This window comes from Salmo trutta, chromosome 7, assembly GCF_901001165.1.
Source record: "Salmo trutta chromosome 7, fSalTru1.1, whole genome shotgun sequence".
NCBI classification, from domain to species: Eukaryota; Metazoa; Chordata; class Actinopteri; order Salmoniformes; family Salmonidae; genus Salmo; species Salmo trutta.
In genome coordinates, this window is record NC_042963.1 from 37,788,379 (window position 1) to 37,812,082 (window position 23,704).

The window sequence follows — 23,704 nt, forward strand, 5'->3', positions numbered from 1 at the left end:
GCAATCCTCGCTGTATGAGCCATATCACAATTCCCACCAAGTGGGTTATCCCTATTTGCACGATGCGTAGGGTGTTTGCCTTTTGCCTCGCTGGTCGCTACAGCATATTTTGCATACTATATAGCTCAGCATTTGTATTATATATTTTATATAGTCTTTTTTGCTCATCTTTATCAACGTTGCCAATAATTTTGCACCTGACTGTATACAATGTGAGACTCGAGAATTTGACAGGCTTTTATGTGTAGTGGAATCTTACAGCTTGCTCAAGTTTCTCCCATTTCAGTTTCTTCCAACACTTCATCAGTGTGTAAGGCACAGGAGGTTGGTGACCCCTTAATTGGGAAGGACACGCTCGTGGTAATGGTTGGAGCGGAATAATTGGAATGGTATCAAATACATAAACATGTTTTATGCTATTGTAAACACTTACAGGATTATTTTATGTGTATGTAGGACATATGTGTATGGTGTGAAGACCTGCAGAAGTGCAGGCTAGGCTCCTGACTGACTGCCCCGGTGTCATTGCCCCCACTTTGTTCTAATGACAGCAAACAAATTCTAATGACGGCAAACAAATATTACCTGGTCACCCAGGGGCAAGGGGGAATTATGATGTGTGCAGGGGCCCTATGTTATTTAATGTAATTCTATTTTATTCTATTCTACATAATCTTCAATTGCTTTTCCTTATACTGTATGACAAACTGACAAAACTGTGTAGAATCACTGATGTGAAAGAACTGTGTAGTTGAGAGTCATGGATATATTAGGGTCTATGGTGAGAGTATTGTCATAGCAACATTATTAAAATCTGTCCAATCTTTTCCTTCGTGATTATGTAGGAGAGGAGACTAGGACAGGACTCTTCGTATGTATACATGTTATGCAGTCTATTGTGATGACTAATCTACAAGATCACGTGAGAAAAAGTTAATTCAATGCTACTTCGGGAGGGCAGGAGGTGACTCAGAAGATTCCAAGCGAAGCAGACACACCCCTGCAAACACCCTACGGGGCCACCTAGAACTTCTGTCATCGCTTACACTCTACTGTATATAATATTTGCCGTCTTTCTCCATAAGGCACAAAAGGCAACTGGACCATTGTCACGATAACACAATGGGTTGTATACAAAGCTTCAGGCAATGCTGTGACCGGCCGAAAAATACCAATGTCCGAATTAGTCTTCCAGCAGTGTGTTTCGTATGGCAAATTGCCATGATCATCTTATTCGGCATTTTTATCCGTTATAACGAGGAATCCGACGCACATTGGATAGAGCATAAAACATCTAAGAACATATCCAGTAACATTGAGAATGACTACTATTTCAGATATCCAAGTAAGTGACCCAAAATTACCTGCTCTTTTGCTTTTGCTTTTCAATTTTGATTTATGTTTTCTTTTTATATTGGTTTATTATTTTGATATTATTTCACCAACCAAACATTTAGGAAATAAAATAATTCTATATATTCGAAACAAATCTTTGCCAATTTGGTTGTTTTATTTAGAAACGTAGGCTATTAGGGTAGTACTTTTCCACAAATTATCACTTTTTATTGTCATATTAAGAAAATGATTGAACACATAAGCCTATGAGAGCTGATGCTTTGCAATTCCATATGCTTATTTGTACTTGCATGGCAATGACCAGAACTTGAACATTATAGTTGAACATTGAATAAAATGATTAAATTAAACTTTTGTTCAGCAATAACATGTCATGTAATAGTTGTGAAAAATATAGATTATAATAGGCCTATTACCCAAGAGGTAGGATTTTTGTATTTTCCAGGAATGTCATACTAACTTTCAATGATTTGCCACATATACACACAGGTGTACAATATATTTCCAGTGGGCTTTGTCCCTCCTTCCTAAAGTGTTTTATCCCCCACACCCTCTCACAACAGGTGCATCTGCAGGCTCCCTGATGCTTATATCATATGAAATGGCTAGAATTACAAGGTTAATAATAAACATCAAGGCGGTGTGTGTGTGTGTTACATGTGTGTGTTGCCTGTGCATGGCTGTGTGTGTTGTTTAGCTTCAGTTCAATTCATTGTATAGAATCTTATTTCACCTGTTATAGAATTATGAAGGTGTGGTTGAATTTAACTCAGTACAGGTGTGGGTGTCAGTCCTACCGCAGGACCATCTCTTATAGAGTGTTGGATGTCAGGTGATAAATTATTTTGCTGTCAGTCTGTTGTATAGAGACCAATCAAGCATGAGATCGAGGAGTAGGTCATTTGATCTCTGAAGTCAGTATGGGGACAATCTGAACTAGGTAGGGAGTTTTCTTCAAGGGCCATATTGTTTGTCTGGTACAAATAGATGCAGTATTTGTTAACCTGATATTACATAAGACTGGGTAACATGTAGGATCTTAATTTGATCACCCTGTTGCAGGGGAACCTTCCTGCAATGCAGGACATTTAAAACTTGCAGTGTATTTAAGAAAAATATGTTTTATTGTCAAATACACCAGATAGGTGCAGTGAAATGGTTGTTGACAAAGTTAGCCATAGTAGTACAGCGCCCCTGGAGCAAATTAGGGTTAAATGCCTTGCTCATCAATTTTTCACCTGTCGTCTCGTGTATTTGAGCCAGCAACCTTTTGGTTACTGCACTAACTGCTAGGCTACATTTCCACTTGTAATTTTGACTTCATTTTCCCTTGTGAAAAATGTATCAAACCCTACAAAAAGGTCAATTTAATTATAATCCACATAATTCAAATTTTCTGTTGCTGCAGGATTATTTTCCTGCTGTAGCAAACTACCTCAAATCAAGATCCTACATCTGTGGTAGTATATTAGGCTGTTGTGTACATTTTTTTTGAGTAACTAATGTTTCACAGTGCGAATGCGACCTGTTGCGACCTGTTGCGACCTCCTCTGGAATGCACCAGACAGTTATGGCTGCTCATCTGGAAAATGATACTGGCTTGTTAATGCTAGTATTTATTCAGACTGGTGTGTCCTGTGGATGTAGCCAATAGTCATTTCTTGTGGCCATATGATTATTTCTGGGCGGCATGTATCCTAGTGGTTAGAGCGTTGGGCCAGTAACCGAAAGGTTGCCAGATTGAATCCCTGAGCTGACATGGTAAAAATCTGTCGTTCTGCTCCTGAACAAGGCAGTTAACCCACTGTTCCTAGGCCGTCATTGAAAATAAGAATTTGTTCTTAACTGACTTGCCTAGTTAAATAAAGGTTAAATAAATAAATTCACTTTGATGATGACTTTCAAAGGATGATGAATTTCGAAGTCAGTGACAGGGTGTGCGTGCTCAGTCCCCTCCTGTACTCTCTGTTCAGTCATGACTGCATGGCCAGGCACGACTCCAACACCATCATTAAATTTGCCGATGACACAACAGTGATCACCGACAACGATGAGACAGCCTATAGGGAGGAGGTCAAAGACCTGGCAGTGTGGTGCCAGGACAACAACCTCTCCCTCAACGTGATCAAGACAAAGGAGATGATTTTGGACAACAGGAAAAAGAGGACAGAGCACCTTCCCATTCTCATCGACGGGGCTGCAGTGGAGCAGGTTGAGAGCTTCAAGTTCCTTGGTGTCCACATCACCAACAAACTATCATGGTCCAACTCGTGAAGAGGGCACCCAAGTCATAGACTGTTCTCTTTGCTCTACTTGCACTGCCCCCTCACGCCCTCTTTATACCACTGCTACTCTCTGTTGTCATCTATGCAAAGTCACTTTAATAACTCTACCTACATGTACATACTTCCTCAAATAACCGGAGCCCCCGCACATTGACTCTATATCGGTACACCCTGTATAGTCTCGCTATTGTTATTTCACTGCTGCTCTTAATTGCTTGTTACCTTTATCTCTTATTCTTATCTGTATTTTTTGAAACTGCATTGTTGGTTAGGGGCTCGTAAGTAGGCATTTCACTGTAAGGTTGTATTCGTTGCATGTGACTAATATAATTTGATTTGAATTTGTTTTCTTGTAAAAAATGTCAAATTAAGTATTTGCGTCTACCAAGTTTACAGTAATGTTTTGCATCCCTTTTTACCTGTACATTATTTATACATACTGTATATGTTTATGTATGGCCTCCGTACATCACCTTCTATGTTTTCGTTTGTATATTGTGTCTATGCCCTTGAGAATGCTTATGTTTTCCTTTTGAACATTGTAGAACAGCAATGTGAGTATCCCAAGAAGCTTAATCTTGAGTTTCGGTATGGTACGTTCTAGTTGAGCCCTCAATGATTTTGCATGGGGGATGTACACATTGTAAATATGGGGCTTCCAGTATGGACAGAAACCAAAACTTCCATGTCAACAGCTTTCTACTCGTACTATGGGTATCTATGAGGTTATTTGTGTATACTGTATCTACACAGTTAGTAACACAGAGATGTCCTTGAACCATGTTTGCATCATTTTCACTCTTGACCTTTCAAATATCCCCCATGTCACCCTCACTCTCTCACACGCCATGTTGTGAAACAGGGTTTTTTGAAAGACGGGACAATCACAATTAATTTTTCTTAATAATAACAGCATTAGAAATATATACAGTGTCAGTCAAAAGCTTGGACACATCAACTCATTCAAGAGTTTTTCTTTATTTTTACTATTTTCTACATTGTAGAATAATAGTGAAGACATCAAAACTATGAAATAACACATATGGAATCATGTAGTAACCAAAAAAGTGTTAAACAAATCAAAATATATTTTATATTTGAGTAGCCACCCTTTGCCTTGATGACAGCTTTGCACTCTCTTGGCATTCTCTCAACCGGATTCATGAGGTAGTCACCTGGAATGCCTTTCAATTAACAGGAGTGCTTAGTTAAAAGTACATTTGTGGAATTTCTTTCCTTCTTAATGCGTTTGAGCCAATCAGTTATGTTGTGACAAGGTAGGGGTGGTATACAGAAGATAGCCTTATTTGGTAAAAGACCAAGTCCATATTATGGCAAGAATAGCTCAAATGAGCAAAGAGAAATGACAGTCCATCATTACTTTAAGACACAAAGGTCAGGCTGAAAATTTCAAGAACTTCAAGTGCAGTTGCAAAAATCCATCAAGCACTATGATGAAACTGTCTCTCATGAGGACCGCCACAAGAAAGGAAGACCCAGAGTTACCTCTGCTGCAGAGAATAAGCTCATTAGAGTTAACTCCACCTCAGATTGCAGCCCAAATAAATGCTTCACAGATTTCAAGTTACAGACACATGTCAACATCAACTATTCAGATGAGACTGCGTGAATCAGGCCTTCATGGTTGCATTGCTGCAAAGAAACCACTATTAAAGGACACCAATAAGAAGAAACGTGCTTGGGCCAAGAAACATGAGCAATGGACATTAGACCGGTGGAAATTGTCCTTTCGTCTGATGAGTCCAAACCGCTGTGTCTTTGTGAGACGCAGAGTAGGTTAATGAATTATCTCTGCATGTGTGGTTCCCACCATGAAGCATGGAGGAGGAGGTGTGATGGTGTGGGGGTGCTTTGCTGGTGACACTGTCTGTGATTTATTTAGAATTCAAGGCACACTTAACCAGCATGGCTATCACAGCATTCTGTAGCGGAACGCCATCACCTCCGGTTTGCGCTTAGTGGTACTATCCATTGTTTTTCAACAGGACAATGACTCAACACACCTCCAGCCTGTGTAAGGGCTATTTGACCAAGAAGGAGAGTGATGGAGTGCTGCATCAGATGACCTGGCCTCCACAATCACCCAACCTCAACCGAATTGAGATGGTTTAGGATGAGTTGGACCGCAGAGTTAATGTTTGGTTACTACATGATTCCATATGTGTTATTTCATAGTATTTCATTATTCTACAATGTAGTAGGTGTGTCCAAACTTTTGACTGGTAAGGTATATAGACCAAAGTATCAGCTATCACACCATGTAAAGGAACAACCTCCTAATTAAAACATTTTTTCATAAAATACTCCCACTGTAACTGGATTTATGTGAACTCCATCAGAGGAATTTAGTTTTTACATTTATTGTCCAACAAGTGTTTAAAGGCCTTGATTGTTTCATTCTAACATTAGATTATTCAAATATGAAATACAAATCTCCAAACATCTTCTTGTTTTGTTGTACTTTGGCATGTTTTTCTAGATTCAGAACATAAAACAAGATTTATTAAGGAAATATGATCCTTTATGTCTGTAAAACCTTTTTAAAATGAACATGTTTGAACCAAAAATCTTATTCTATCTTACTATATAAGGGAGATGGACTTGACAGGTTACGGTTGTGACCATGGTGATTGCAATAATGTATGTTTAAATCTCTCAGAAATAGAGAACTTTTCAGACCATGAGTGGTCTTGTTGCACTATATTTAATCAGCAGATGAAGGGAAATCATATGAGAGTGTAAATTTACTCATCAGACATTTTACTACATAGTTTCCACAGAGGATGGATAGCCTATATATAAACTCAAAAAAACGCAACAAAAGAAACCCTCTCACTGTCAACTGCGTTGATTTTCAGCAAACTTAACATGTGTAAATATTTGTATGAACATAACAAGATTCAACAACTGAGACATAAAGTGAACAAGTTCCACAGACATGTGACTAACATAATTGGAATAATGTGTCCCTGAACAAAGAGGGGGTCAAAATCAAAAGTAACAGTCAATATCTGGTGAAGCCACCAGCTGCATTAAGTACTGCAGTGCATCTCCTCCTCATGGACTGCACCAGATTTGCCAGTTCTTGCTGTGAGATGTTACCCCACTCTTCTACCAAGGCACCTGCAAGTTCCCAGACATTTCTGGGGGGAATGGCCCTAGCCCTCACCCTCTGATTCAACAGGTCCCAGATGTGCTCAATGGGATTGCGATCTCGGGCTCTTCACTGGCCATGGCAGAACACTGACGTTCCTGTCTTGCAGGAAATCACGCACAGAACGAGCAGTATGGCTGGTGGCATTGTCATGCTGGAGGGTCATGTCAGGATGAGCCTGCAGGAAGGGTACCACATGAGGGAGGAGGATGTCTTCCCTGTAACGCACAGCATTGAGATTGCCTGCAATGACAACAAGCTCAGTCCGATGATGCTGTGACAGCCCCGCCCCAGACCATGACGGACCCTCCACCTCTGATCAATCCCGCTCCAGAGTACAGGCCTCGGTGTAACGCTTATTCCTTCGACGATAAATGCAAATCCGACCATCACCCCTGGTGAGACAAAACCGTGACTCGTCAGTGAAGAGCACTTTTTGCCAGTCCTGTCTGGTCCATTGACGGCGGGTTTGTGCCCATAGGCAACGTTGTTGCCGGTGATGTCTGATGTGGACCTGCCTTACAACAGGCCTACAAGCCCTCAGTCCAGCCTCTCTCAGCCTATTGCAGACAGTCTAAGCACTGATGGAGGGATTGTGCATTCCTTGTGGAACTCGGGCAGTTGTTGTTGCCATCCTGTACCTGTCCCACAGGTGTGATGTTCAGATGTAGCCATCCTGTGCAGATGCTGTTACATGTGGTCTGCCACTGCGAGGACGATCAGCTGTCTGCAGTCCTCATGCCTCCTTGCAGCATGTCTAAGGCACGTTTACGCAGATGAGCAGGGACCCTGATAATTTGTTTTGTGTTTTTCAGAGTCAGTAGAAAGGCCTCTTTAGTGTCCTAAGTTTTCATAACTGTGACCTTAATTGCCCACCGTCTGTAAACCGTTCCACAGGTGCATGTTAATTAATTGTTTATGGTTCATTGAACAAGCATGGGAAACAGTGTTTAATAAACTCTTTACAATGAAGATCTGTGAAGTTATTTGGATTTTTACGAATTATCTTTGAAAGACAGGGTCCTGAAAAGGGACGTTTCTTCTTTTGCTGAGTTTAGTTTCCATGTCTAATTCTTTGCCTTGGTAGAACTAGGATTAATATGTAACTGACTACAACTGACCCTCTCTTTTCCCTAAGTGTTGATCTGCACCTTTTACTCTTCCCTACCTCTCCCCCACCCACCACACCTCGCCCTCTTTTTCCCCCAGGTTTCCAGGATGTCCATGTGATGATCTTTGTGGGCTTCGGTTTCCTCATGACCTTCCTGAAGCGCTACAGCTTCGGTGCCGTTGGCTTCAACTTCCTCATCGCCGGCTTCGGCCTTCAGTGGGCACTTCTGATGCAGGGATGGTTCCACTCTCTGGACCCAATGGATGGCAAGATCAAGATCGGCGTGGAGAGGTTAGAGTCCATCGGTTTTGGTATAACAGCATTAAACTTGTTTCTTTGGATCTTCTGTCTTTTGTGACTAATGAGATCAGTGAATGCTGGTGTCGTATTTGATAGGTGGAAGTGATGTCACCACAGTGGTCACCTGGAAAGACGAAAGTGAATATTGTATGGAGTTATATAAAAAAGCACTTTACATTGTATTGTAACTAACATAAACAAACTCAACCCATCCAACAATGTATAGAGCCCTTCTGGCTGACCATTCACTGAATATAATTGGACAGATACTTTACATATTATGTATAACCTTAGGAATGAGTCCAATGTGAATGAATCAGTCATGCAGGACATATGCCTACATCATTGAAATCAATCTATAGAACAACATGTGTGGATGGAAACGAATCCTGTATGCGTGCATGGTGGGAGTGCCAGAGAGAACCTACCCTGATGCCAGAGAGGTGGAGGAACCGGTCTGCATTTGAAAATCCCTCATGTATCACCTGTTACTGTTGATCCTCCTGGCTTATGAGATATTCTGTCTGTGGACACAATAATGTGAGGGCAAACAAAAACACAGACTACATGTAATCACGCATTTATGATACTGTTGAAGTATTGTATTAACAGATAATACTCTATGTGTGGGTGCATGTCTGTGTGACGTGTGTGCGTGTAAGCAAACGTGTGTGTGTGTGTGTGTGTGTGTGTGTGTGTGTGTGTGTGTGTGTGTGTGTGTGTGTGTGTGGAGGGGGGTTATTTGAGATCATAGAAATACTGTGCGTAGAGGGGGTACAGCTCTGTGTGTGGTTTAATTTGTAACAAACTACTGAAGGATACAAATCGACCAAGTCAATATACTGTATCATAATGTTGGACTGGCAATTTAATAACAAGGTTCTTAAATTGTTATTAAACTATTGGCTTTTGAGGATGAAGTCATTGTCATTTTTTTCTGTGACCATTTTCAAGGGACAATGATATGGTCATGCTGCACTTTTAAAACATAGACACCAATATCCCGTTATTATTTGGGATACTTTAGTATTCTGTTTTTGAGTTAATGCATAAACATCATATCCCGTTTACAATAACCATGAAAAGTATGTATCCCAGTTATGAGAAACCCGGATAAGATGCCTGGGATATGCTGATCTTAGACGGGATACTGTGGCATGTCAACACTTTATTCCCTTTACTGTTGTTTTTCGTGGTCTGCGAGGCTCAGTTTAGCATGTCATGGGTGTTGTGTTATGATGTTTTCATCTGATTGTCAAACCAATCACATAAAAAATATGCTATACCTGCACCGTTCCATCCACCATAATAATCCCATAATAATATATTTTGCTGATACTCCTTACTGGACCATATAGCCTACTGGTTAAGGCTACTTTCACCGCAAATTTATATATGTTTCTGCTTATAATTTCTGACATTTGGTAGGCCATATTGAAATTTTTGACATTTGGTAGGCCATATTATAATTTCTGGCATTTGGTAGGCCATTTGTTTGTTAACTATAGTTAGATACATGCAGCTTCTCTTCTGTCATAACTTGTTGCCCCAGAAGACTAAATAAAATAGTGTTCACGAGAATAATTTCATACATCGATAGAATGAATGCATTATTAATCAAGTTAATTAACACTGCTAAAGTTGAATGTTTCATTTAGGGACTGGGGAGAAAGATTTGAAAGATTGTTCCAATGCAGAATGTCCAAATGTCATCAGTTTGACCGGTTTAAAGGAAATGAAAAGATGGGAAAATGATAAACACGTTTCTGATAAGACTGGGTGCATATTTTATGTGGTTGAAATACTGTCTGCTTGCATAACAGTGTCAAAGATAACGCGTTACATGCGCATTCGTATTTTCTCAAGAGATGCTTGAAAGAACGAAATCATATCTCACCACTCCTGTTCCCAAGACAAAATGTATATTTGTTGTATAATTTCACTGCAGGTGAAATTCTGCAGGAGTTAATATTATATTATTTTACATGTGAGAGGTCATAGGCCCACAGTCAGTGTCCACATTTCAGTTACTATTCCATTTAACCCATATGAACTTCAATTAGGAATATTCTGTTTATTTCTGGGGACAGGGATACTCGTGAGCAGGATATCAAAGGTGCATGTAAACAGTTTATCCCAAATAAGCCGTTAAGCGGGATATGAGCTACTATCCTGAACACTGTGCACGTGTAAATGTAGTCAATGACAAAATTACAAAAGACAGCATAAACATATCTGGTACCAGGCTGACAGTGACCCAACTATACATTCTAATCCTACCCTGGTTCTGTCCTTCTCAGCATGATCAATGCAGACTTCTGTGTAGCCAGCTGCCTGATAGCGTACGGGGCGGTGCTAGGCAAGGTGAGCCCAGTCCAATTGATGGTGATGACGCTGTTTGGAGTCACTCTGTATGCTGTGGAAGAGTATATCATCCTCAGCCTCATACATGTAAGTCTTTAGTAAATAATAAAGGCTTTAATATTAAGTCCTGCATAAAACCTGCATACATGGTTCTCAAGAATGGCACACAGTGATGCTGTGTCATGGTACGTGCTTGTTTGATTGATTGAATGCATTTACCTTTACAATAAAACTTAATGGAATAGATGCAGATATCTATACTGAACAAAACTATAAATGCAACATGCAACAATTTCAAAGATTTTACTGAGTTACAGTTCATATAAGGAAATCAGTTAAATTAAATATATTATTTAGGCCCTAATCTATGGATTTCACATGACTGTGAATACAGATATGCATTTGTTGGTGATAACTTTTTTATTAAAGTAGGGGCGTGGATCAGAAAACCAGTCAGTATCTGGTGTGACTACCATTTGCATCATGCAGCGTGATGTATCTCCTTTGCATAGAGTTGATCAGGCTGTTGATTGCGGCCTGTGGAATGTTGTCCCACTCCTCTTTTAATGGCTGTGCGAAGTTGCTGGATATTGGCGGGAACTGGAACACACTGTCATACACGTCGATCCAGAGCATCCCAAACGTTCTCAATGGGTGACATGTCTGGTGAGTATGCAGGCCATGGAAGAACTGGGACCTTTAAAGCTTCCAGGAATTGTGTACAGATCTGTGCATTATCATGCTGAAACATGAGGTGATGGCGGCGGATGAATGGCATGACAATGGGCCTCAGGATCTCGTCACGGTATCTCTGTGCATTCAAATTGCTATCGATAAAACGCAATTGTGTTTGCTGTCCATAGCTTATGCCTGCCCATAACCCCACCGTCATCATGGGGAACTCTGTTCACAACCCTGACATCAGCAAACCGCTCGCCAACACGGTGCCATACACGTGGTCTGCGGTTGTGAGGTCGGTTGGATGTACTGCAAAATTCTCTAAAACAATGCTGAGGCGGTTTATGGTAGAGAAGTTAATATTCAATTGTCTGGCAACAGCACTGGTGGACATTCCTGCAGTCATGCTGACTAAAGAAATGCTGCACCTGTGTAATGATCATGCTGTAGAATCAACTTTTAGATATGCCACACCTGTCAGGTAGATGGATTTTCTTGGCAAAGGACAAATGCTCACTTACAGGGATGCAAAATTTGAAAGAAATAAGCTTTTTGTGCGCATTACAATTTTCTAGGACCAACACTTTACATGTTGCATTTATATTTTTGTTCAGAGTACATACGAATAAGGTGGCTGGTTTACTGGATATCATTCTACGTTATAGGCCAGGGATGCTGGTGGCTCCATGGTGATCCACACATTCGGGGCTTATTATGGTCTGTCCATCTCGTGGATGCTGTACCGGCCCAACCTGGACCAGAGCAAGCATCGGATTGGCTCTGTCTATCATTCAGACGTCTTTGCCATGATCGGTGAGGCTGAGCCATAATGGTTGACAATTTTCACATTTGCCATACTCGTATTGGTGAAACTGTATCAAAATGTATCCATTCCTGCCCCATAGGAACCCTGTTCCTGTGGATGTTCTGGCCTAGTTTTAACTCGGCCATCTCGGACCACGGGGATGGGCAGCATCGAGCAGCCATCAACACCTACCTGTCCCTGGCCGCCACTGTCCTCACCGCCTTAGCCATCTCCAGTCTCTCCCAGAAGACTGGCAAGCTGGACATGGTAATGTAATGGACCCACATGGTGTGCATTACATACATTAGCCCGGTCCCAGATCTGTTTGTGCTGTCCTGCCAACTCCTATGATCATACCTACTAACTTTTTATCATGTACTGCATCTCCACTCAAGCTATTGGCCAACTCTTTGTTCCTGTGTTCCAGGTTCACATCCAGAACGCCACACTGGCCGGGGGTGTTGCCGTGGGAACGGCAGCGGAGTTCATGCTAATGCCTTATGGGTCTCTGATTGTAGGGTTCTGCTGTGGCATCATCTCCACCCTGGGCTACATTTATATCACGGTAACGTAGAATATGGAGTTATATCGGTTTTATTCATGAGTTTTCTGCCTGAAACATTTCACTAAATGTGCTTACTGAATGCAGTGAAGGAGTATAGTGGCTATTCGCTAGTATAATTGGGACTAGTTAGTGGCTTATGACTAGGCTACTCCTATTTGATTAGTGGTCATGTAGCTAGCTATCTTTATCCCCTCAGCCATTCATGGAGAAATATCTGAAGATCCATGACACGTGTGGCATCCACAACCTCCACGCCATGCCTGGGGTCATAGGGGGCATCGTGGGCGCCATCACTGCTGCAGCCGCCAGTGAAGACGTCTATGGAAAGGAGGGGTGAGTTCCCAGGTTACAACTGTATGCCCAACCAATAGCCTGTTATTATTTCAGTCTGCACCAGTTTTAGGCCTAATTGGCAGCTTTAAGGTGATGAACTCATCTGATGTCATTATTATGCACATGCAGTAGTGGCACAGAAGATGGGCAACAAGAATACTGCGGCAATGAAAAGAATGTCTGCTCAGTTGTTACCGCTTCTAAATTTGATATTTTCCTTAGACTTACTGATATAGAGTAACAATGTTGTTTTTTAAATAGGTTGATGAACACGTTTGACTTTACGGGGGAATGGAAAGAGATGGTGCCGACCCGGCAGGGAGGACACCAGGCAGCAGGGCTCTGTGTTGCACTCTGCTTTGGAATCGGGGGAGGAATCATTGTTGGTGAGAGTGGTGTCCCGATTAGGTTGGTGTGTGTGTGTGTCTGTGTGTGTCTGTGTGTGTGTGTGTGTGTGTGTGTGTGTGTGTGTGTGTGTGTGTGTGTGTGTGTGTGTGTGTGTGTGTGTGTGTGTGTGTGTGTGCGTGTGTGCGTGTTTTCATGAGAACAGGTTACAAGATAGCTGCCAAGTTACTGTGGTATTGTAGTATTGTTTGGCTGGGGTGGTGTATTTGAATAATTTCTACATTGAGTACTCAGTCGTGTACTCAATGTTGGTGAGATGAGGATGTTGTGTTTGTCCCCAGGCTGTATCCTGAGGTTACCGATCTGGGGGGATGCTCCTGATAACAGCTGCTTTGATGATGAGATCTATTGGGAGGTGAGATACTGAACTAAACCATTAGTCTGAATAGCACGAAGACCGTGAAGCCATTTTGGAGCTATTTTTCTGAAGGTGATTTCTTAGTTTTTCAGTAATATTGTACCTGTTTTATTTGAACTGATTTATGTCATTGTTAAAGGGAACTGTATGTTTCTGTCACCCCTGTCACCTAAAAAACAGTGTTTCCCTCATACTGTCACGTCCTACATGGAATGGTCAATACCAGTATTTAGCTATTAGCTTGTCTCCAGTCCAATAAGGGTTGCTTACTGTTATGTCTAAATGGTCTTTGGTTTGAAGAGGCTGAGGAAGGAAATGGCAGTGGAAACTATGTTTACCTCTTCTTTTACATGATATTGGAAGTTCTAATAAAAATGTTCCTATGATGATGATGATGATTTCTGCCCCCAGTTACCTGAGGATGAAGAGAACAATCCACCTACCATGGAGTACAATAACCACATGCGGAACAAGGCCGTGTAAGTAGAATTTTGTGCAACAGTATGATTATGGAGGTTGGATTATAAGGTTTTTGTTTCTTACACCTCGTGGTACAGCATGAGAACTGCTTTGGTTCTCATAAGATGTGTTATGTCAAATATCATCAAGATGGCAGCAGACCCCTGCTACATACAGTGTATGTACCTCCACTAGTTCAAACAATCCATGTTTGGGCCCACACAATACTGTGAATATTGTGGAGACAGCATGGCACCATCACCTCCTTTGAAATGCTGTGGGTGTGTGTCCAGTGGCCTACCCAGATAGGGGTGTTCCATAGCTCTGCACGGGTGCTTTCTGAAAGTGATCTCTCTGAAAGTGACCTTGAAGTTATACAGTAGCTGTTGTGCTTGGCCTGAAAATGACAATGATACTGCTTTTAAAATAAGGGATTTTTTTTCTCTTTAGGAGGTATTTGTCTATTTCATGTAAAACAATATAGAAAAAGAACAGGAAACAACTTTTGATTCCATTTAAGTGAAGCAATTTGAAAATAGAAAGGGTACTGGTCATAATTTATGAATGAACTGTCTGGCTGAGGCCTTGACATGATGATGCCACGTTGGAGAAGCTGTGCAGCCTATATATTTACTTTAATTTGATGGTTGATGTTTAAATATGTGTTTAGGGGCTGTATCAGTTTCACACAAAGGTTGTAACCTTAATGTAACCTTGTCATTTACAGAACAGAATCAAATTTATCTTTGGAACGGAGACAGAACTGATGCTAGAGCCTGATGTCCCCCCTACACTTTCAACTAATGGTCCTTTCCTACAGACTCTTGCTGGACAGAAACCAGTCATCTCCTCTTCACCACTCTTTATACTGTTCTGTTCATGGAATTTATAGAAACACTGATACTTATTATCTTTAATGAAATCACATTGGAAAATAATAAAATGGCCAGATAAAAATGATGGTGTCATGTTTTATCACCAGTCAGACATATGTCGAATCACAAGCAGACCCTTAATCATTCATATTAACTGTAAAATAGGCTACTGTATGTGACTGTACACAATGTCTTTACACAGCCCACACCTCCGGTGATGCTGGTGCTCAAATAATTATTGCAGTTATCAGAATTTGTGGAGATTCTGTCTTTTTTGACAGGTATACCGTATGCCATGTTTTGTTTGTTTGTTTATGTTTTTTTTAGGTCCCGTTGCTGGGGTGTTTCATAGGGGGGCCAAGAACCGTTCATGGGTGGCAATGGGAAATCCGCAAATTGGCTTAAACTATGATGTATTGAATAACTGTTTCAAATGGTAATTTTTGTCTGCCCTAATCTATTTAAATAAAACAATAATTCACAAAAAAACTTGACTTGTCTTTTTCTACTATCACTGACTTTGCTGATAATTACTTTATAATTATATATTTTTTAAAACTTAAACCTTCCAACTCTGCACTTCATTCCACTGACAGCTGGGATCCACTATCCACGATGGGTGTGATGAAACAACGAAAGTCCCATTCATTTTCAACGGAGGAAAAGAAAGTGGGCAGATGGACCGCTGGGCGATACGAGCATGCATGGGCAAGGGTGAACAGGATGGGATCTAAGTCGGGGAAAGTTTAACTTTATGCAAATACTTAGCGATATCGAGACCAATGAAAGCTCAGTATAGTTTCCAGCCACTACTGGATTGGCTGTTGATTTTAGCACTACCTAGCATGTTTGCTAGCACACAAATGAGGGCGAAGCTAGCGTGGCTATTTGAATTATCATTGTATTGTGGATCACGGCCATGAGAGAGAAGTCGCACTGTTCACTGCAGCTGTTCGATCCGCTCTCCATAATCCTAAAGCCAGCCAGTCAAGCAAACAGCCTTCAAACCCGCTCTAAGGCATCCACATGGTCCTAAGCCCTCCCGCGAATGACAGTATTACACTATACTAAACAAAAATATAAATGCAACATGCTACAATTTCAAATATTTTACTGATTTACAGTATATATAAGGAAATCAGTCAATAAAAAAAAAATGCATTAGGCCCGTATATATGGATTTCACATGACTGGGAATACGGATATGCAGCACAGATACCTTAAAAAAAGGTAGGGACATGGATCAGAAAACCAGTCAGTATCTGGTGTGACCACCATTTGTCTCATGCAGTGCGACACATTTCCTTTGCATAGAGTTGATCAGGCTGTTGACTGTGGCCTGTGGAATCTTGTCCCACTCCTCTTCAATGGCTGTGTGAAGTTGCTGGATATTGCTGGGAATTGGAACATGCTGTTGTACACGCCGATGCAATTGTGTTAGTTGTCCGTAGCTTATGTCTGCCCATACCATAACCCCACCGGCCCCATGGGGCACTCTGTTCACAACGTTGACATCAGCAAACCGCTTGCTCACACAACGCCATACAAGTGGTCTGCGGTTTTTGAGGCCAGTTGGACATTCAGCCAAATTCTCTAAAACGACTTATGGTAGAGAAATTAACATTCAATAGTCTGGCAACAGCTCTAGTGGACATTCCTGCAGTCAGCATGCCAATTGCATGCTTTCTCAAATCTGTGGCAATGTGTTGTTTGACAAAACTGCACATTTTAGAGTGGCCGTTTTTTGTCCCCACCAAAAGGTGCACCTGTGTAATGATCATGCTGTTTAATCAGCTTCTTGATATGTCACACCTGTTAGGTGGATGGATTATCTTGGCAGAGGAGAAATGCTCACTAACAGGGATGTAAACAAATTTGTGCACTACATTTGAAAGAAATAAGCTTTTTGTGCTTATGGAACATACACATGCTAATTGCTCACATGGAGCAATCCAAACAAAAGACAATGAACTACAAGCACGTATATCATACCAACGGGAAAATAAAAACTGTCAAATCTTATGTTTCACCGAGTCTTGGCTGAACAACGACATGAATAACATACAGCTGGCAGGTTATTCACTATATCGGCAGGATAGAACAGCAGCCTCTGGTAAGACAAGGGGTGTTGGTCTTTGTATATTTGTAAACAACAGCTGGTGCATCATATCTAGGGACGTCTTGAGGTTTTGCTTGCCTGAGGTAGAGTAGCTCATAATAAGCTGCATACCACACTATCTACCTAGAGAGTTTTCATCTTTATTCTTCATAGCTGTCTATTTACCACCACAAACCGATGCTGGCACTAAGACCGCACTCAATGAGCTGTATACGGCCATAAGCAAACAGGAAAATGCTCATCCAGAGGTGGCGCTCCTATTGGCCAGGGACTTTAATGCAGGGAAACTTAAATCCGTTTTACCTCATTTCTACCAGCATGTTAAATGCGCAACCAGATGGAAAAAAACTCTAAACCATCTTTTACTCCACACACAGAGACTCATACAAAACTCTCCGTCGCCATCCATTTGGCACATCTGACCATAATTCTATCCTCCTGATTCCTGCTTACAAGCACAAATTAAAGCAGGACGCACCAGTGACTAAGTCAATAAAAAAAGTGGTCAGATGAAGCAGATGCTAAGCTACAGGACTGGTTTTCTTGCACAGACTGGAATATGTTCTGGGATTCTTCCGAAGGCATTGAGGAGTACACCACATCAGTCATTGGCTTCATCAATAAGTGCATCGATGACGTCGTCAACACAGTGTCTGTACGTACATACCCCAACCAGAAGCCATGGATTACAGGCAACATTCACACTGAGCTAAAGGGTAGAGCTGCCGTTTTCAAGGAGTGGGACTCTGACCCGGAAGCTTATAAGAAATCCCGCTATGCCCTCCGACAAACAGGCAAAGCGTCAATACAGGACTTAGATCGACTACTACACCAGCTCAGACGCTCGTCAGATGTGGCAGGGCTTGCTAACTATTACAGACTACAAAGGAAAGTACAGCCGAGAGCTGCCCAGTGACACGAGCCTACCAGACGAGCTAAATTATTTCTATGTTCGCTTTGAACGACTGTATGATCACGCTCACCGCAGCCGATGTGAGTAAGACCTTTAAACAGGTCAACATTCACAAGGCCGTAGGGCCAGACGGATTACCAGGACATGTACTCCGAGCATGCGCTGACCAACTGGCAAGTGTCTTCACTGACATTTTCAACCTCTCCCTGTCTGAGTCTGTAATACCAACATGTTTCAAGCATACCACCATAGTCCCTGTGCCCAAGAACACTAAAATAACTTGCCTAAATGACTACCAACCCGTGCACTCATATCTGTAGCCAGGAAGTGCTTTGAAAGGCTGGTCATGGTTCACATCATCACCATTATCCCAGAAACCCCAGACCCACTCCAATTTGCATACCGCCCCAACAGATCCACAGATGATGCAATCTCTTGTGCACTCCACACTGCCCTTTTACACATGGACAAAAGGTACACCTATGTGAAAATGCAATTCATTGACTACAGCTCAGCGTTCAACATCATAGTTCCGTCAAAGCTCATCACTAAGCTAAGGACCCTGGGAATAAACACCTCCCTCTGCAACTGGATCATGGACTTCCCGATGGGCCGCCCCCAGGTGGTAAGGGTAGGTAACAACACATCCGCCATGCTGATTCTCAACACGGGGGCCCCTCAGGGGTGCGTGCTTATTCCCCTCCTGTACTCCCTGTTCACTCATGACTGCATGACCAGGCACAACTCCAACACCAAATTAAATCAAATCAAATTTTATTGGTCACATACACATGGTTAGCAGATGTTATTGTGAGTGTAGCGAAATGCTTATGCTTCTAGATCCGACAGTGCTGCAGTATCTAACAGGTAATATCTAACAAATTCCACACCAAAACCTAATACACACAATCTAGTAAAGGAATGGGATAAGAATATATAAATATAAAATATATGGATGAGCTGTGACAGAGCGGCTAAGATGCAATAGATAGTATAGAATAGATAGTGTAGGATACAGTACACAGTATATACAAATGAAATAAGTCATGCGAGATATGTTAACATTATTACAGTGGCATTATTAAAGTGACTAGTGTTCCATTTATTAAAGTTGCCAATGATATCAAGTCTGTAGATAGGCACCCGCCTCTTTGTGCTTGTGATGGCTGTTAAACAATCTGATGGCCTTGAGATAGAAGCTGTTTTTCAATCTCTCTGTACCAGCTTTGATGCACCTGTGCTGACCTCGCCTTCTGGATGATAGCGGGGTGAATAGACAGTGGCTCGGGTGATTATTGTCCTTGATGATCTGTTTTGCCTTCCTGTGACATCAGGTGTTGTAGATGTCCTGGAGGGCAGGTAGTTTGCCCCCGTGATGCGTTGTGCAGACCGCACCACCCTCTGGAGAGCCCTACGGTTGTGGGCGGTGCAGTTGCCGTACCAGGGGTTGATACAGCCCGACAGGATGCTCTCGATTGTGCACCCGTAAAAGTTAGTGAGTGTTTTCGGTGACAAGCCCTCTCCTCCCTGAAGAGGCGCTATTGCACCTTCTTCACCACACTGTCTCTGTGTGGGTGGACCATTTCAGTTTGTCCGTAATGTGTACACCGAGGAACTTAAAACTTTCCACCTTCTCCGCTACTGTCCCGTCGTTGTGGATCTGCTGTTTCCTGAAGTCCACCATCATCTCCTTTGTTTTGTTGACGTTGAGTAAGAGGTTATTTTCCAGACACCACACTCTGAGGGCCCTCACCTCCTCCCTGTAGGCTGTCTCGTCATTGTTGATAATCAAGCCCACTACTGTTGTGTCATCTGTAAACTTGATGATTGAGTTGGAGGCGTGCATGGCCACGCAGTCGTGGGTGAACAGGGAGCACAGGAGGGGGCTGAGAACACACCCTTGTGGGGCCCCAGTGTTGAGGATCAGCGGAGTGGAGATGTTGTTTCCTACCTCCACCAGCTGAGGGCGGCCCGTTAGGAAGTCCAGGACCCAGTTGCACAGGGCGGGGTAGACCCTTCCACATATGTCTCTTGTTTGAGCCGTTGAATTGTGACTCCACTTTGTCTCTATGCTGACACTTTGCTTGTTTGATTGCCTTACGGAGGGAATAACTACACTGTTTGTATTCGGGCATATTCCCAGTTGCCTTGCAATGATTAAATGCGGTGGTACATGCTTTCAGTTTTGTGTGAATGCTGCCATCAATCCACTGTTTCTGGTTAGGGAAGGTTTTAACAGTCACAGTGGGTACAATATCTCCTATATACTTCCTTGTATACTCACTCACCGAGTCAGCGTATATGTCAATGTTCTTTGAGGCTACCCGGAACATATCCCAGTCCACGTGATCGAAGCAATCTTGAAGCCTGGAATCCGATTGGTCAGACCAGTGTTGGATAGACCTAAGCACGGGCGCTTCCTGTTTTAGTTTCTGCCTATAGGAGGGGAGCAACAAGATGGAGTCATGGTCAGATTTGCCAAAAGGAGGGCAGGGGAGGGCCTTGTATGCATCGCGGAAGTTAGAGTAGCAATGGTTGAGCGTGTTACTCGCTCGTGTACTGCAATCGATATGCTGATAGAATTTAGGTAGCCTTGTTCTCAAATTAGCTTTGTTAAAATCCCCAGCTACAATAAATGCAGCCTCAGGATATATGGTTTCCAGTTTGCATAAAGTCCAGTGAAGTTCCTTGATGGCCGTCTTGGTATCCACTTGCGGGGGTATATACACAGCTGTGACGATAACGGAGGAGAGTTCTCTTGGGAGATAATAAGATCGGCATTGGATTCTGTGGAATTCTAGGTCAGGTGAACAAAAGAACTTAAGTTCCTGTATGTTGTTATAATTACACCATGAGTCGTTAATCATGAAACATACACCTCTGTCCTTCTTCTTAACGGAGAGATGTTTTTTCCTGTCGTCGCGATGCACTGAAAATCCCATTGGCTGTACTGACTTCGACAGCATATCCCAAGCTAACCATGTTTCCAAGTATGTTACCGAGTATGTTACAATCCCGGATATCTCTTTCGAAAGCATCTCTTGCCCTGATTTCGTCAACTTTGTTAACAAGGGACTGGACATTAGCGAGTAATATCCTCGGAAGCGGTGGGTGGTGTGCGCGCATCCAAAGCCTCACTAGAAGACCACTCCGGCACCCTCTCCTCCGGCGTCGTTGTTTTTCGGTCGGCCTCTGGAATCAGTTAAATGCCCTGGATTGTGCAAACAAAGGATACGCTTTGGGAAAGTCATATTCCTGGCCGTAGTGCTGGTTGTGCTGGTAAGTTGACGTCGCTCTGATATCGAATAGTTCTTCCTGGCTGTATGTAATAACACTTAAGGTTTCCTGGGCTAACAATGTAAGAAATAATATATAAAAATCAAAATACTGCACGGTTTCCTAAGGACTAAAAGCGAAACTGCCATCTCTATCGGCGCCATTTTTCAGTATCATCTCATAGCCTTCCCTGTAGCTCAGTTGGTAGAGCATGGTGTTTGCAACACCAGAGTTGTGGGTTCGATTCCTACGGGGGGCAGCACAGAAGAAAAAAAATGTATGAAATGTATGCATTCACTACTGTAAGTCGCTCTGGATAAGAGTGTCTGCTAAATGACGTAAAATGTTTGCCGACAATCACCGACATCAATGACGAGACAGCCTATAGGGAGGAGGTCAGAGACCTGACCGTGTGGTGCCAGGACAACAACCTCTCCCTCAATGTGATCAAGAGAAAGAGATGACTGTGGACTACAGGAAAAGGAGGACTGAGCATGCCCCCATTCTCATGGACAGGGCTGTAGTGGAGCAGACTGAGAGCTTCAAGTTCCTTGGTATCCACATCACCAACAAACTATCATGGTCCAAACATACCAAGACAGTTGTGAAGAGGGCATGACAATGCCTATTCCACCTCAGGAGACTGAAAAGATTTGGCATGTGTCCTCAGATCCTCAAAATGTTCTACAGCTGCACTATTGAGAGCATCCTGACTGGTTGCATCACTGCCTGGTATGGCAACTGCTCGGCCTCCTACCGAAAGGCACTAGAGGGTAGTGCGTGCGGCCCTGTACATCACTGGGGCCAAGCTTCCTGCCATCCAGGACCTCTATACCAGGCGGTGTCAGAGGAAGGCCCTAAAAATTGAGGACCAGTCCAGTCACCGTAGTCATAGACTGTTCTCTCTGCTACCGCACAGCATGCGGTACCAGAGCTCCAAGTCTAGGTCCAAGAGGCTTCTAAACAGCTTTGACCCCCAAGCTATAAGACTCCTGAACATCTAATCAAATGGCTACCTGGACTATTTGCATTCCACCCCCCTTTTACGCTGCTGCTACTCTCTGTTATTATCTATGCATTGTCACCTTAATAACTCTACCTACATGCACCTATTACCTCAATTACCTCGACTAACCGGTGCCCCCACACATTGACTCTGTACCGGTACCCCCCTGTATATAGCCTCGCTATTGTTATTTTACTGCTGCTCCTTAATTATTTGTTACTTTTATTTATTTTTTAATTGTATTTTTCTTAAAACTGCACTGTTGGTTAAGCGCTTGTAAGTAAGCATTTCACTGTAATGTCTACACCTGTTGTATTCGGCGCATGTGACAAATACAATTTGATTTAATTTGATTTGAATGATGGTTATGAAATGAACCCAAGCTTGTTTCTCACAAGTGTAGCAGGTTGTGAACTCTGCAAACAACGTTTCCACTCCGAGAATGAGAATGTTAAATGACTAATTAATACATGAATTAACAGAAATTAATGTAGCCAAGTGACGAGGATCAACGGTATATTCATTAGGCATGATGGTGACATAGGCCATATAACAGGGAATTTATCCAATAAAAAAATAATAGCCTGGGCAACCAATTCACACAATGAAACATTGAATGTGCAAGAATTGGAGGGAGACATCTGAGTGCTTTCTGGACAGCTGAGTGCCCAGCCAGGTCACCCGTGATACAAGTCAGTATTAGACGTCCATCCATGTCTGAGGATGTTGGGAGATGATGTGGAAACCGGCCACTAGGGGCAACAGTGGGCACTTTTTCCATCAAGTAGGTTTCAGTTTTGCTAGGGCATTGTTGATGGGGATGGTGGATGGACATAAGTATCTGCCTCTGACACAAAAAGTTTCATGTTTGAATCCAGCAATAGAAAATTATTTTTTAGATTTTTGTTTTAAGCCTATCTCAAACCTTAACCCTTACTTTAACCACTCAGAGTTAATACCTAACCTTAAGATTTTGGAGTTAATACCTAAACTTAACCTTAAACACTTCAAAATTTGACTTTTGGAGTAACTTCGAAATTTGACGTTGGAGAAACATAGATGAACGTCTAATTCTGACATGAAACTGGAGAGAGACACCCCATACCGTCGCCATACACCCCTCCCCTTCTTCTCAACATTTTAAATGATATTCAAGACAAATTATCGCACATACACTGCTCAAAAAATAAAGGGAACACTAAAATAACACATCCTAGATCTGAATGAATGAAATAATCTTATTAAATACTTTTTTCTTTACATAGTTGAATGTGCTGACAACAAAATCACACAAAAATAATCAATGGAAATCCAATTTATC

At 42.2% G+C, this 23,704-nt stretch overlaps 1 protein-coding gene across 6 annotated transcripts in view; it reads left to right on the top strand.

Annotated features, from left to right (window-relative positions):
• Nucleotides 1–1,053: 1,053 nt before the first annotated feature.
• Nucleotides 1,054–23,704, top strand: part of LOC115197350 (ammonium transporter Rh type C 1) — a 28,282-nt gene continuing 5,631 nt past the window's right edge. Inside the window, exons 1-11 of one of the 6 annotated variants that reach the window (XR_003879001.1) lie at nt 1,055–1,345; nt 8,026–8,218; nt 10,528–10,678; nt 11,935–12,082; nt 12,175–12,341; nt 12,502–12,639; nt 12,836–12,972; nt 13,234–13,380; nt 13,659–13,732; nt 14,147–14,214; nt 14,922–15,558. Coding sequence is in view for 3 of the 6 variants with exons in the window: in XM_029758770.1 (XP_029614630.1) it covers nt 1,123–1,345; nt 8,026–8,218; nt 10,528–10,678; nt 11,935–12,082; nt 12,175–12,341; nt 12,502–12,639; nt 12,836–12,972; nt 13,234–13,358; nt 13,659–13,732; nt 14,147–14,214; nt 14,922–14,961 (1,464 nt within the window). In the remaining 3 variants the exon portion in view is untranslated. Of the gene's footprint in view, nt 1,346–8,025; nt 8,219–10,527; nt 10,679–11,934; nt 12,083–12,174; nt 12,342–12,501; nt 12,640–12,835; nt 12,973–13,233; nt 13,381–13,658; nt 13,808–14,146; nt 14,215–14,921; nt 15,559–23,704 lie in introns of those variants that run through there. The other 5 variants (XM_029758770.1, XR_003879002.1, XR_003879000.1 and 2 more) reach the window with 5 other exon arrangements.